Raw genomic sequence first — 15,760 nt, 5'->3', positions numbered from 1 at the left:
GGGTTAAGGACCCCACTTAAGTTTTTATTAATAGGTTAAATTCACAGAGTTACAAATGATGAACAAAATTTCAGTACTGTTAGAGATATTTGTATGCAGCAAACACTACCAAAATGGGCAGTATCTGCAGAAAGGGAACAAATATTTAGTAGACTTCTGTAAGAAGAGCTTAAGTAGAATTTATGACGTGTATTTTTCTGAAACCTATTTACTACCTCTTATTAGGACCAAAAAACCCCATCCAAGATCAGACAACTGAAAGGTTAGAAATTTTCTGGTTTCTTCCTGTTTTTGAAGCACTAGGAAAAGAAATCTTCATTGTCTACTGTTTGAAATCAAGCACAAACAACAGACATGACCCAAATTGCTGTTGGTTTTTTGATTATTAAGTCTTGTATTTGTTTTGGAGTATGAAATTTATAAAATACTTCTTTGCTGTGAGGAATTACATTATAAGACCCTTTAGTCACAAGAAACCTTTACAAATTACTAGAGAAGACAACAACTACCCTTTGTTGCTTATCCACATGGGCTCTTAGGAGAAGCAGGAAGAAAATCAGAGGCTTCACTCTACAAAAAGTTGGATCTTGAATGAACAGAGCTCTTCTGTACAACAGGCAACAAGCTCATTGAGCTCCTATGGGCTAGAATGAGAAGGGGAAGCCAAGAAAGAGGTCATTATGGTGAATATCTGCTACATTCTACCTGATCAAGAAGTGGGCAAAACTTTTAAACAACTAGAAGTTTCACAACCACAGGCTCTGGTTCTCATAAGAGACTTAAACCATCCCAACATCTGTGTGGATGGCAGCATACCAGACAGAAGGCAAGCAATCCACTAGATTTCTGAATTCCCTGGGAAGAATTGTTTTAATGCAGGCACTGCACAGACCAACTAGGTGTAGAAACAAAGAACCATTCAAATAAGTGATATTCAACAGCCCCTGTGGTTACAATAACCATGAGCTGAAGTGAGGAAGGCAAGTAGTAGAATAAACCCTTGGACTTCAGCAGAGCAGATTTCAACTTATTTGTTAAGTGGTAGACAGGCTTTCATGGGCTGATGTCTTGAAGGGCTAAGGGGCCCAGGAGAGCTTCTTTGACATCAAGGGCAGCTTCCTCAAAGCTCAGGAATGATGCATCTATTTATGTACATAAATAAGTAGGCATAGCAAGAGGCTGCTGGGCCGAACAGGGAATTCCTGACTGAGGTGTTTTAACTGAAATGCAAAAAGCCCCCAACAGTGTGCAAAATGTGAAGGCAGGGACAAGCTACATGAAAGTAATATAGAAGCATTGCTCAGGAATGCAGGGATAGAAGGAGAAAGGCCATAGCTCAGATGGAATGAAACTGGTGAGGAATGTGAAGTGCAGTCATTCTAGAAACCATTCTGTACGTATATCAAGAACAAAAGAAAAATAAAGGACATGGTAGCGTGCTGCTTAGTGGTGTAAGTGACCTTGTGACGAAGACACAGAAAAGGCTGAGGTACTCAATGTCCTCTTTGCTTGTCTCTTCATTAGCAAAGGTTCCACTCAGGCCTCCCAATTCTCAATAAAATGGGCAAGTTTTGTGAAGCAAAGTAGTAGCCACAGCACAGGAGAAACAATACAAGGAACTGCAGAAGTAAACAGGATATGTGCAAGTTCATGATACTAAACGGTATGCACCTAAGGGTTCTTGGTGTGCCACAGTGTGAGGTTGCTCTGTATCCTCTTTGAAAGACTGTGACAATCAAGGGTGATTATCAATGACTGGAAAAAAAGATAATTTTTCATTTCTCATTATCAAAAAAAACAAGGATCCTAGCAACTATATATCTGTGAAGTTTACCTTAGCCCTCCAGAAAATTATGGTGGAAGTGTCTCTGAAAACCATTCCCAAGCACACAAAGGACAAAACAGTGAACAGGAACAGCCACCTTTTGCAAACGCAAATCATTCTTGGTTACCTGATTGCTTTCTTTGATGAAAAGATTTAGCTTGACTTTAGCAAAGTTTTCAGAACACAGTTCCCCAACATATCCTTGTAGTCAAATGGAGGGCGTATGGACTGGATGGGTGGCATATGTGAGTGAAAACTGACTGGATCATCAGGCTCAGACAGCAGAGGTCAATTGTTTAAAGTCAAGCTAGTGGACAGTGACTTGCAGTATTCCCCAGGGATTCAAACTGGGGCTGAATTTGTATAATACCTTCACCATGAGTCTGGAGTATGGGTTTGAATGCATTCTGACAAGGTTTGCAGATGGCACCCTGAAGGGCAGCCCAGACAGGTTTTGATGACAGGCTTTGACAACCTAGAAGAATGACAGCAATCTCATAAAATTCCAAAACAGAAATGCAAAGTCCTATACTAGGAACAGGATCATCCCCATAAAAAAAAAAAAATTGCTAGGTGGCAGCTTTGACAAAATGACCTGAGGTCCTGGTGAAACACAAGCTGAGTCAGTGGTGCACTTTTGCAGCATTGAAGGCTTACCTCACATTGGGTTGCATGAGTAAGAACATCACCAGCAGCTAAAGAGAGAGACTTAAAGAGAGTTCATCTACTTGACGCTCAGGAGGCCTCATCTGGAATACTGGGTCCCCCCAGTACAAAAGAGGTACCAGGGTCCAACCTAGGGTCCCCCAGTGTACAAAAGAGACACTGACATTGACAGACTAGAACAAGTCCAGAGAAGGGCCACTAAAATGGATAAGATACTGAAGAACATGATGTATGAGACTAAAGAATGGGGAAAATGGAGTTTTGCAGCCTGGACAAGATGAGGCTATGAGAAAATCTAACCACACTGTTTAGTTTAGGGAAGATGGAGCCAGAATCTTTTCATAGGTCCACAAGAGGAGACGAGGAAATGGACATAATCTGTAAAAAGATAATTCAAATTGGACATGAGAATGAGGGCAGCTAGACACTAGAACAGGTTTCCAGAGAGGTTTTAGAATCTCCATCCATGGAGAAATTAAAATTTCAACTGGGCAAAGCCCTGAACAACCTGACATAACTTTAAACTTATCCATGCTCTGAGGAGGAGTTGGACTCAAAGGATTGGACCACCAGGGGTTCCCCTTCAAAGATTATACAGTTAAAGATTTCAAGCTTCTCCTTCCTGGGAGAAAGTTTCCAAAAGCAGAAACTTACAAAAGCATTTGCCAGGTCCTGCCATCAAATTGCTACAGCTGTGCCCCATGTAAACTAAAAGGAAAAAACATCAGTAGGTAACATCAATCTCTGAATGTAAACTCTGGAGAGTAATTGCTCCTGAACTGTGATTACAGTTTTAAATGGTGTGGATTTTTAGACAGTACATTAGTACATTGACATATAGAAAGTTAAAAAAAAAATCTCAAATTTATTTAATCTGATGTTTTAATATTGTCTTAATATTTTAAAGGTATGTCATCTTCATTTTTACCTCTGCAAAAAGGAACCGGAAAATCCCATGATGCACCATTTCCAGGACTCACAATACATGTCAACATAGCGTGGCCTTCTAGGATGTAACCAGAGATACAACTATATCGGATTTTATCTCCAATGTTGAATCTTGTTCCATGAAGTACTCCTTTAGGTATTTCTCCTGGGTTGCCACAAGTATGACTAGGTAATACTGTCAAAAGAAAGAAGAACAAATGTTACAGTTAAAATCTGCAGAATGAAGTAATGAATAATTCTCAAAAAATTTTAATTACATAATTTGGTTTATTATTATCTTTTAAAACAGTATTCCTTATAAAAATAAGGTAAAATTAGGCTATGGAGTGCAGTTTCGCAAAAGATTTCTGTTTATAACATCACTTTCAAAGCTAATTACAAACTCAGTTCTTGGTTTAACAGATCTTCAGCAAAGGACTATTTTCAAACAAAATATCCTATAAATCTTGCTGTTTCTCCCAAAACTTTGAAGGAAGAAAAAGAAGTTTTTATTTAATTCTGTTTTTTGTAAATATTGCAAAAATATTCATACATCATCATTATGGATCCAGGCAGTATAAGGCATTTTACGTACAGTTTTCATTTTAGTTGATAGAATAGCAATTTAAAAGAATCCAACAATTAACTGGTCTCTGACAGTAAATTAAAGTCTAAATTATATTTAAAAAGTTTTATTTTCTACCTATTCAGGTTCTAAAAAAATAAATTAAGTCAATCTTTGCTAATAGAAACAGAAAATATGAAGGAAACAATGACTAAGCAGTGACATCGGGCTGATATGAATGGAAGTACCGATTTTCTTTTTTATTGCAGAAAGCAATTTTTTAAGCATTAGTTATTTGGAAGAGATTCTCTTAACTAGCTATCAGTTTAAAGATGATACTCCTCCACCTAGGAAAAGCTAAAGTGTGTGTTGGGAAGGAGGAAAATGGAATTGGTTTTGTTCTTGTTATAATTTGAAAGTTATTAATGGCATTCCATTCCTTTCATTGAAGTAGTACAAATTAAAACTGTTTAATTTCCTTTAGAGCAGAACAAATAAGTTAAGGAATCTGAAATATGTCATGAACAGAGCGCAAAAGATAAATATGTTCATCAAAGAAATGGTGGTCTGCAAAGCTCACATGTAATTCAGGTATTGTTTCAGCAACTGCATATTTCGTGGACAAATTCTTTCACCCCATACTTCTCTCTTTCCTTACTCTACCCATCTGCAGAATAAACACAACCATACTGACCTCACTAACCTGCATGTTGAGAGGATTAATTACTCAATACATGCACATCCTCAGAGTGTTGTAAAGCATTATATCAATATATCAATGCTAATTAAACCCCATTATACCATGTAAGTTCAATTATTGAATGCACACCCTTAATTCATTACTCAAACAGTTAGTCACACTGGCATTTAAATGATCATAATTACACTTAAGTTACAACCCAAATTGTATAGGAATATTTCAAAAAGGCCAAAAAACATAAAGCTAAAAAAATTATACGAGAGAATACTTCACTTGCAACATTCTTTTATGAGAAAAATCCCCAAATTTTCTATAAATATTAACAAGGTAACAAAAGCCACATAACACTCTAATGAATGATGAGTTAGATGAATGTTTTACCAGTGTTGCATATCAGAAATCTAAGATTTCTGTGCTTTACAGGAACTACTTAAGGTTGCTGAATGTGTTATCTACCAAAGCTAGAAGCAAACAATATGCTACCCGACTTCTTTTGTGCTGTTTCAGCAGTTCTAATAAAATAGGATATTTATTTGTATGTGCTCATTGACATTGGAAAGAGAGTCAGTGTTGGATTCACATATATGAGAATACATATAAAGTAAGTGATTTTAAAACATTGGAATAATTGGAATAAAATAAAGGTACTAACTTACATTCCAAAATGTTGGCAACAATGATCCATTATATGATACAGCATATATTGCTATATGCTATTACATGTTTTACAGCACTATTAAAAACGCTACCTCTCTCTTGGCAATTTTTCCCCTTTTTGCTGCTTTAGTCATGGTAGGTTAATACAGGTAATTTTGCAAGACAAGTCAAACAAAAATTTGTTACATGCTTTGACACAGGAGAATACCTCCACTTGAAACAAAAATCCCTCTGTTATTTTCAAATCAAAACATTTTTACAAAACACTGTAATATGAAGTAGTTTCATCATAAGATCTGGTGTATGCAGCAATATTTATACAATCCAAAACTCAGCACTTATTTTTATGAGTGGGTGTGCTATCAGGACAAAAAAAATCATTATTCAGAGATACTATGATTTCAGATAAACTGCATTGCCAAGGAAAACACATCACTATGAATCTACATCCACCATATACATAACTGGCACTGACCAACTGTTGAAACTGTATTGCAGCAAATCAGTCTTCTATCTGTGTAAAGAAGGTTTCCTACAGTACGATATTTTTCTGCCTCTTCTTACAACTACATCCGTCAAGAACCCCAGAAAAAATGGGACCTGGCATCCTGAAACTGGCACGCATTTTACCGCAACCTCCTAAAAACCAGTAAAAGATGAGTGATCTGAGAATGACAGCCATGTTCAATAATACATGTAATAGCTACAGGATTTCACCACTTGTCAAGATCAAGCATTCAACTACATTATTTATGTGCTTTTCTAAAGCCTTGATTGAAGTATATTGAGGTAGCTGCACAATTTCATCTGCACAGACTTTACTGCTTCTAGTCTTGACCTAAAATGAATTATCCTTTGAAGGTTCCTAATAGTAACCAAAATAGTTTAATCTTCGGATTATGAGAGTTCTAGCTGACCAAAGTTATCACATGCAAAGGTTATAAATGTCCATCAAGCTTTAACTTCATTGCCAACTTTTCAGTAAATGATCCATGTTTTTCTGTAGTGTTGCTGAGGTCTACTGTCAATAGGACTGAGAATCTGCAGTCACTTCCTGGAGGAAGCTTGTAGAATCATCAGTGTCACTACATCTTTCATTATCAAGGTGCTTGATTCATGAAATAATTTGATGTTCACTGTTTATTGAGAGCAATTATAAACTATACTACACCAAAGTACTGCAGGTAATGGATTTTTTATAGTTTTTGTATTGACCTAACATTAGAGTGTTCTCAGATAGCATGCTCTATCTCATTTTAATTCATGCAAGTATATCCAGGGTTTGAAAAAAAAAATAAAAATTAGTGTTTGGAAAGGAATCTGTTTAGTCTTAGTATTTGAAAAGCAAAAATATGTACAATGGGATAGCAAATCAGATACAACTCCTAAGATTTTCTCCTCAAGAGTCTATCTCCACCATTACAACAGACCCAAGAACCTGTGTGGACTTCACTTCCTAGCACAGATCAACCTGGAGCACTGTTCAGTTAGATTTATTCATGAAATTAAAGCTAAAAGATAGGCCTTCCTCATACAGTACCTGCATCTTCCTAGATTGCAGAACTGCTTGACAAATGCACATGATCAAAATCTATAATGCAATTTATTAATTAGATAAAATGCCAAAAGTTTTAACTCACTGTTTAAATTAACAATTCATATGTTATATATTTATTTTTTAGAAAATTATTCAAAACATCATAATCTATATGCTAAAACATAACCGTGGCAAAAGTCTACACCACAGCAGGACTGTAAAACGTAGTACAGAAATGCCACCATTTTTGACAACATGTGAATAAGCAATTAAAGATTGTTAAATAAACTCATATTTAACAAATTCTCAGATGGCCTGTATCTGATTATTTATTTACACACCCTTTTCAATACTCTTTCTGAAGCTAAAGTCCACATTTATTTGCAACACAGACCACTTGAAAGCACACTTCTATACATTTTCCCCATGTTTACTTCAAATCCATCACGACATTATGACAACTATTGGCAATGTAATGTCTTCTTTTGGCAAGATGGTATTTTGTACCTTGGTTTAAAAGGTCAACTTAAAAAAAAGATACTTTATAATAAATTCTGAAGGTTTTGAGGTCTCTGGCAGCCCAACTCCCATTAATTTTTATATGAATAAGGCATCTAGATTTGAAATCAATTATAAAATTATGAAAATTAACTTATCAATCTTCGCTGAAAGTACTAATCAGAAGCTCAATCTGACAATGACTTCAGGAGAACTATCTCTTTCCCTCAGATGTGTCACAATCATAAACTAGATTGCAAAGATCGCCTAGAGGCCTTAATAGCAAAAAGCTCACGCTGCTTATGTCAGTTAAAGATAATGGTTTCACCCTTCTGCGACTCAGTTGCTCAGCTTTTATAGGCCAGTGACACACACGGTAGTTGGAAGTTGACAGCAACAATGCAGAAGGCATCCTGATTCAAATTAAGAAAAATAGGGAGTGAAAGAGGAAAGGAAGGAGCAAAGTGCATGTTTTCCCTTCACTTATTTTGATAGCTCTACAAGAATTTACAAGGATACATGTTATTTGTTCTTTTCTCTTTTCTTCTTGAAACAACTGGAAAAGTTTTCTGGGTTGCACCTAAGTTCAGCCAAATGCAAACTTGCCTAATCTGCTGTCCCACAGTACCTCTATTACAGCCCCCTATGTATTTCCTACCGTTACACAGGCAAAACCACACACACACAACGGAAAAAGCGTTAAGTTAGGAGGAAGACAGAGAGTCCCTGGATATGGTTGACAGCTTTGGAATTACAACACTGGGAGAAATTTCAGAAGCTCTGTGGAGAAAATCAGGGTTACAGAAAATTTCAGGGCATACGTCAAGATGTTTAATAGGCGTGATGCACAGCCCATGATACTCTGTCCACATGATTACAGTAAGTGTTGTACTTTGCAGTTTCATGCACAAATAGAAGATATACATACAACTGTATTTCCAGAGTCACAGAAGAAGAAAATAATTTTTGAGGAGGGTAATAACTACACTTGTTATGAAAGCAGAACAAAATATACTAACAAATAGGAGAGGAAAAAATGCTAGATTTTCTTGCAAGAATGGCACGGAAACTAGTTTCTGCTCCAATTCAGAAAAGAAGCTTCGTTTGAAAAGGAACTCAGGGAAAAAGATTTGAATAGCCTTTCAATCTACCAGACTGAAAGTGCTGTACTGAACAAAAGGTGGACTTGGAAAGACACTTCTACATATATATATATATACACACATATAAATGTATTTTGTTTAATAAATCTGTTCTGGAAATAATATAATGCTTTTTTCTAAGGTGTAAGTAATTAAATTTTCTTTGAAAAACTACTTCTAAAGAATTCTGTAGAACTGTACTTGCCATTTCTACCTAGAAAAAGACTACAAAATCAATATATTTGATTTTTTTAAAGTTTCTAATGTCTTACATTACACTCTATTACAGTACATTTTGACCTTTTTAAAATAATTCCAAATATTGAATCAATTGAAAAGCATGTAATATTTCACTGTCAATTGATTAAACAACTTTGTCCTTTCTATTTCCAAGAGCTATGTACAATGAATAGTTAATTGATCTACCCGCGCTGATATCCACATTAGTATAGAACACTGTAGATGCATGTAGGTCATTTGTTAGAGGACACTACTATGACAGAAACTGCACTGTCCTACCCTTTGCAAAATTCTTTGTTCTCAAAACCAACATGGCCTACCAACCTGCCTTCATGGATATAACACTTTTTGGAAAGCAAAAAGGATGAAGAAGCTAGAGCAGGTTACCCAGGCCATGTCTATTCAAATATCAAAGATGGAGACTCTACAGGCTCTCTGCGCAACCTTTTGCAGTGTTTGATCAACCTCACAGAAGAAATTGATAAATAAATTTTAAAAAATAATTCAAAAAAGCTTTTTCTTATGTTTAAACAGAATTTTCTGTATTTCATTTTGTGTCCATTGCCTCTCATTCTGCCAGTGGCCACCACTGGCAACAGACTGGCTACATCATCTTTATCCCTCTCCACAAGGGAATTTACACACCTCAAAAAGATTCCCCTGAGCCTTCTCTTCTCCAGGCTGAACAATCCCAGATCTCTGTCTCTCCTCAGGTCAGATGTGCCAAGCCCTTAACCATCTTTGTAGCCCTTTGCTGGCCTCGCTTCAGCATGTCCATGTGTCTCTCTTGTACTAGGGAGCCCGGAACTGGACACACCATTTCAGGTGTGGTCTCACCAGTGCTGAGAACAAGTGAACAATCATCTCCCTTAACCTGATGGCAGCACTCTGCATAATGCAACCCAGAGAGCTATTGGTCTTCTTTGCCACAAAGGCATATTGCTGACTCACGGTCAACAAGCTGCCCACTAGAATCCCCAGGTTCTTCTCTGCAGAACTGCCTTCTGGCTGGTCAGCCCCACGCATTACTGGTGTCTGAGGTTATTCATTCCCAGGTGCAAGACTTTGCATTTCTCTTCATTGAGCTCTATGAGATTTCTGTTTGCCTGTTTCTCCATCCTGTCAAGATCCCTTTGAACGGCAGCCCAAACATCTGGTATATCAGCCAGTCCTCCAAGTTTTGTATTACCTGGAAACTTGCTGAACATGCAGTCTGTTGTCCAGGTCATTAATGAAGATGTTAAATGTTATTGGGCCCAGTAATGACCCCTTTTGTACTTCAGCGGCGATAGGCCTCCAGCAAAGTGAGTATCTTTTCCAATTTTTAACTTCCAGCTCAACAGAAGGCTGGAAGAGCCAACATGGAGTCACTAAGGGTGAATCCTGCCTGACCAATCTGATTGCCTTATGTAAAGAGATGACTGGCTTAGATGACATGGGGAGAGCAGTGGATGTTGTTTACCATGACATCAGCAAAGCCTTTGACAAGGGCCTCCATAGTAGCCTTGTAACAGATCCAGTGGAGCGTGAAATGGATAACTGGACTGTAATGAGGGGGGAAAACTGGCTGGACTGCAAGGTTCAGAGTGTCGTGACCACCAGTAAACAGCTCAGCTGACAGTTCATTGCTAGTTGATTCCTCAAGGGTTCATAATGGAGCTGATATTCTTTAATACATTTTATTGCAAAGGGAGATGGAATGAACTCTCCTCAAGTTCAGGATGACATTAGACCAGGGACCAGTCCATACACTGAAGGGCAGGACTGCTATTTTCCAGGCTGTCGAGATCCCCTTGAAATATCGTGACACAAATATCATGAAATTCAACTAAGGCAATGAAAAGTTTTGCCCCCAGGACAGTGTAACGCCATGCAAGTGTACAGTATGGCACCAGCTGGATGGGAAGCAGTTTGGCAGAAAGGTACCTGGCAGCAATGTGCTCTGGCAGCAAAGACACACAACTGCACCCCAAGCTGTAGAAGTGTAAAAGAGCAGCCAGCAGACGAAGGGAAATTATTCTTACCCACTACTTTGTGCTTGTGAGTCCATTGCTTAGGTACTGTGTCCCATTTGGGGCATTCCAGTACAAGGAGAACAATAACATACCAGATCAAGTTCAGTGGAGGGCCACCACAATGGTCAGGATCTGGAGCACTTGTCCTGTGATGGGAGGCTGAGGGAGCTGGGCTGTTCAGCTTGAATAAAAGACTGGTTTGGAAAGGGGGAATCTTAATCCTGTCTCCATATACCTAATGGGAGAGGGTACAGAAGACTTTTCTTGAAAGCGCACAGAGACAAGATGAGATGCAATGGATGCAAGTTGCAACAAAGGAGACTGCATTTAAAACTTGGAATGTTTGGGGTTTTTTCGAACTTGAGAGCAGACAAGGACTGAAGGAAATTGCCCAGAGAGATTATGAATTCTGTCCTTGGAAATGTCCAAACTGTGACAGGACAAGGCTCTATGCAACCTCATCTAACTTGGCCCTTCTTTCGTGGAGGTGAGTGGGCGTTAATCAAACACTAGAGACCCTTCCCAATTTAAATACATCTATGTTGCTATCTTCAACTAGTTTGCTGACAAACAAGTGCCTTTAGAATCACTGTCAGCTAGTGCTAGTTAATCTGATTATAACCTTTTTCCTAATTTTTATGATCCCGAGCTTCAAGTTTACTCTTGACTTTGATTACATGCTTCTGGAACACAGATTATGCAAGCACAGACAAAATCGTAATATCTAATGTAATACAGAGTATTGGTCCACAGCCCTGGATTCTATATAAATAATAAAAATAAAATAATTTTATGTTTAAATTCTGATATTTAAAAAGCCCCTGGTCTAACAAAGGTAAGATGATACCACATAATAAGAAAAATAATAGCTAAAAGAAATACCTCCCACAGGAAGTGTAATTCAACAATTACTCTCCATTGATACTATAACTAAATTAATTTTTACTCTATATAATAGTTTTGTTGTGAAATTTAATAAACGCTTCTGTGAACACTCAATTTTTAGTCTATTTATTTTAGTGTATACATATTATATGTACATACACACACATGCACTTTACATCAGAACAGGAAATCTTCAGTTTGAATGCCTCCAGTTTCTTAATAAAAGATCCCAGGATTTCTCCAAAACCTCTTCCAGCAGCTGATATGTCAAAATGCAAATCTCACACAAGGCATCAATCTAAGCTGACTATTAATCTATTTGTGGCATTAAAAAAAAAAAAAAAAATTTTTGCCCACCACAGAGCTACACATGTTACACACACCCACGCAGACACACAACTAATCTTGAAAGCTTTAGTCTGTAAGTTATCTAACATGGGATATTTACATCCTTCTTAAAAATTATTTCATCAAATATTAATGGATTTCAATTTGGTTTACTCTAGGGGAAGGAAGAGTTCACTCACAGAAACCAAAACATACAAAGTGCAAGTTCATGGAATATCTGATAATTAAGCCATATTTACACTTCAAGGTGCCAAATGCAGCATTCAAGAACCTACATGGCACAGAAACGTACATTCTGAAGCATCAAACGTGGCCCACTATTTATCTGCTGGCAACATTTTTGTTCAGACTCTCTTTGTTAGGCCTACTTGAGATTTTTTTTCTTAAAAAAAACAACTAAACATACAAAACCCCACAGCCTTATTGGCTTACAGAAATAAAGCTGTTACATTTATTATTTTCAGCTGAGCAAGTAGAAACCTGTATTTTCATAGAATCCAAGGATTTATTTGGTTTACTCTAGGGGAAGGAAGAGCTCACTCACTGAAATCTGTTCCCTGTTACGTGTTCATTTCTGCATTTGTGCACTCATAAATCATTGCAATATTTTCCAGATAAAATACTTGGATCACACCGCTTTTGAAAGCTACAGCTTTCTTGTTTTACAAGTATTTACCCAACTGTGTCTGTCTTTCTCTAAGGACGTGCAAAATTGTATTGGATTGCACAGCTATGAAAATCATTTGGGAGTATGCAGCAACTTTAATACTCTAGTACATCTCCCACATTGAGATTGATATTTTAATTTTCTTGAGCAGGTAATAACAAAAGATTGATGGATTTTATTTTTAGTGTGTTCACTTTTATTATAAAGTATGTAATAAATGTCTTGCCATTGGTTGTAAGATGATAAAAGTCAATATTGTACAAACAATGCTAGAAAACTCTGAAGTGCAAAGGCAAACTGAAGTTAAAGCTAAAACTTTCTATTTCCTCGTACTTGTTTTGCCTCAGAAGTACTACACATTTTCCTAGATGAGCTGAGATCGGTGACCAATATTTCTAGATTTTAGTTCTCTCTTCTTGAAACAGAAGAATGAGCAGAGCATGACATTCCAGGCTGAGGCTATAAAAAGCATTTGAGGCTGTGCAAAATTTATAAACGGAAACTTTGCCAGCTACCAGAGATCAAAAGTCATTAGTCATATTCTTAAAGACATCAAAGTCATGCTTTTCCACCTCCTCTAAAAAGTTCAGTGTGTTCTAAGGTCTGTCTTTCAGTTTGTCAGTACAGTCATCACACGTATGTGCAATATCTGCCCTTCTCATTCTGAGAAAGATCATGACGACCTTTTGGCAATGAAAGAACTACTGTTTTCTCAACTATCCTTCCACAGCGTTACTTCCAAACTGTCAACATAAAACATGTAATCAGAAGACTACCTCTAGCTCACCACCTCATGTGTGATAACAAATAAAACCAAACAAATACCTTTTTAACCAGACCACTTTTGGGGATCCCATTAGACAAAAGACCTAAACTCAACTCATAAAAATCAAATCCGTCCGGTGCTTGAAAGCCCATAGGATATGAAGATAAAAATGACAATATCTCTGTGTGTTAAACAAGGTACTTATCAAACAGAAAGATAAGTATAAGAAGCTGCCAAGACCTTATCTGGAGGCCTGCATACAAATCTGATCACCTGTGTTCAAACAAGAGTAGCTCAGTCTGAGGCAAATGCAGAGCGGGACTACTAAAGTGATTAAGGGGCTGGAGAGCTTTTAAGAGGATATTGGAAGATTTTTACAGCTTTAATCTGAGAAATGAAGATTAAAATGCAGTCACTATGAAGACACTGGAAGGCAAACAGCAGGTCGTAAGAAGCTGAAGGCAGGGTTGGGACAAAAATGAAAGTGCATGAACGAATCATAATTACAAGCAGGTTGAAAACAAGCAGCATTCTAAGCAAGATGTGAAACTGTGTGGAAGTTTCCATACAGTCATATGGAGAGAGGAAACTGGGGGGAGAATGATTAGTCTGAAGGTGACCTTAATTTACAAAACAATTTTAAATAAAAACAGCTCCCCGTGTCTTAAGGAGTCTGATCAAGGAATGCAGAAGCTTCCTCATCTGGCTGACATAGCTGGAAACAAAAGGTCTTAGAGACCCACTTGCACACCTCCTATCCTGTCGGCTTGCCAACACAGACGTTTGGGTTTGACATTTCATTGAGACACTGAAAACTGATTTTGACACAGAATGACAAAGCTAATTGACTTCTGATTTTATGTGGAAAAGCTTACTTCAAGATGGAAGACGAATGTACCAAGATACTATTATCTTGATATACTTATATGATTAAACAAAATATATTGCACAACCAAGATTTTTATATTCTTGCTACTATTAAAAAAGCAGTGGAGCATGAAAAGATTTACATATATCTTACCCAAGTATACACCAAGTTTACACATCTAGAAATCTGAAGCCTATTTTTTCCTAATACTCGTTTTTCTTGGAAACTCCTTGAAACAAGAGTCCGTCTGACCCATATTGAGAATTATATTACTAAGACAAGAGAACAAGCTTACACTTAATGACAGCAGGACAACTGAACACATATTGTAACTGTACAGATGAACTGTGAATAAAAACTCTCTCGGAGACAGGTTTCACAAACAGATATGCTCTCTATTGCTCCCAACATTTTCTGCAATTATTGTTACAACTAAATCAAATTGGACTTTGAACTAGTAAGACCTGCTATACTAGGTAAGGACAATAATTTTAACAGAATAAGGCATGAACTTACTCTTCTTTAAGTTATAAAGTTGTAATCATATTGTATACAAATATCCTAGATGCACTTGAAATTATGTTTATTAAATATAATCAAAATGCTTTATCTTTCAGCAAAATATGCTAAAGAAAGATTCTTTAATTCTGAACAGATAAAGCTTAATGAAAGGTATCCAATGCCATGTATTATTTGACACATACAAACTGTGGAACACCTTGTATGTACCACTTTTCTGTTATTAAGGCTAAATACTTACAGGTCAGGGAAAACTTTATGGGACTGACAGACAGAAAAGAAAGGAAGTAATGGCAGATTAAATTTGGAAAAAATCAGCTTCAGGAACAGATACACTACTGTTGAATTAGTAGAGACCTGTCTTCAGCTACCACCAGCTTCCCATCGTATCTGCAACTCCTTATTACTAAATAAGGCAACATTCCTTCAAAAAACACTTATTGCCGTTTTCTTGTTTCTTTCTTTCCTAGACTCTGATTTACTGTTTGTCAAGATTACAGAAAAGCCCTGAGAACAAATTGCCCCAGAAACAGGAGTGCTATCTTCTCAGGTTTAGGCACTCCCCACTTCTGCCGCTATGGTGGCTTTTAACAAAGCTTTCCACTACTCTTCTCCTGCCCTTAACATTTTGATAAGTGGCGTTCCATTGCCACTCGAGACTTCAAAGTTTATGTTGCCTACAGACAAATATGAGACAACCTTTTAACAGGTATTCAGTATGACATACAAGGCTCTTGTCTATACTTGTAATTGAAAATAGAAGGAATTAGGGCTTGTACTTAGGTCCTGAAGACAAGTGGCACTGCAAAAGCCATAGCCATGTAACTAACTTTTTCTTATGGTGTCTGGAAAAAAGGCTCTGTCCTGTCCTGTTCCCTGATCAACACAAAGAATTGTCTTGGACTTAGGTTAAAACCATGCCAGGAGCACATATG

The 15,760-nt window shown here is 37.2% G+C and overlaps 1 protein-coding gene across 1 annotated transcript in view; it reads right to left on the bottom strand.

The window, feature by feature from the left end:
* CSMD1 (CUB and Sushi multiple domains 1) overlaps nucleotides 1-15,760 on the bottom strand; it is a 1,189,318-nt gene that overhangs the window by 608,840 nt on the left and 564,718 nt on the right. The window contains exon 4 of the mRNA XM_054196719.1: nucleotides 3,420-3,614. Coding sequence (XP_054052694.1) covers nucleotides 3,420-3,614 — 195 coding nt within the window. The remainder of the gene's footprint in view (nucleotides 1-3,419; nucleotides 3,615-15,760) is intronic.

Source organism: Rissa tridactyla, chromosome 3 (assembly GCF_028500815.1).
Source record: "Rissa tridactyla isolate bRisTri1 chromosome 3, bRisTri1.patW.cur.20221130, whole genome shotgun sequence".
Lineage (NCBI taxonomy): Eukaryota > Metazoa > Chordata > Aves > Charadriiformes > Laridae > Rissa > Rissa tridactyla.
The sequence above is the reverse complement of the archived record's forward strand: the minus strand, read 5'-3'. Positions and strand labels throughout refer to the sequence as shown.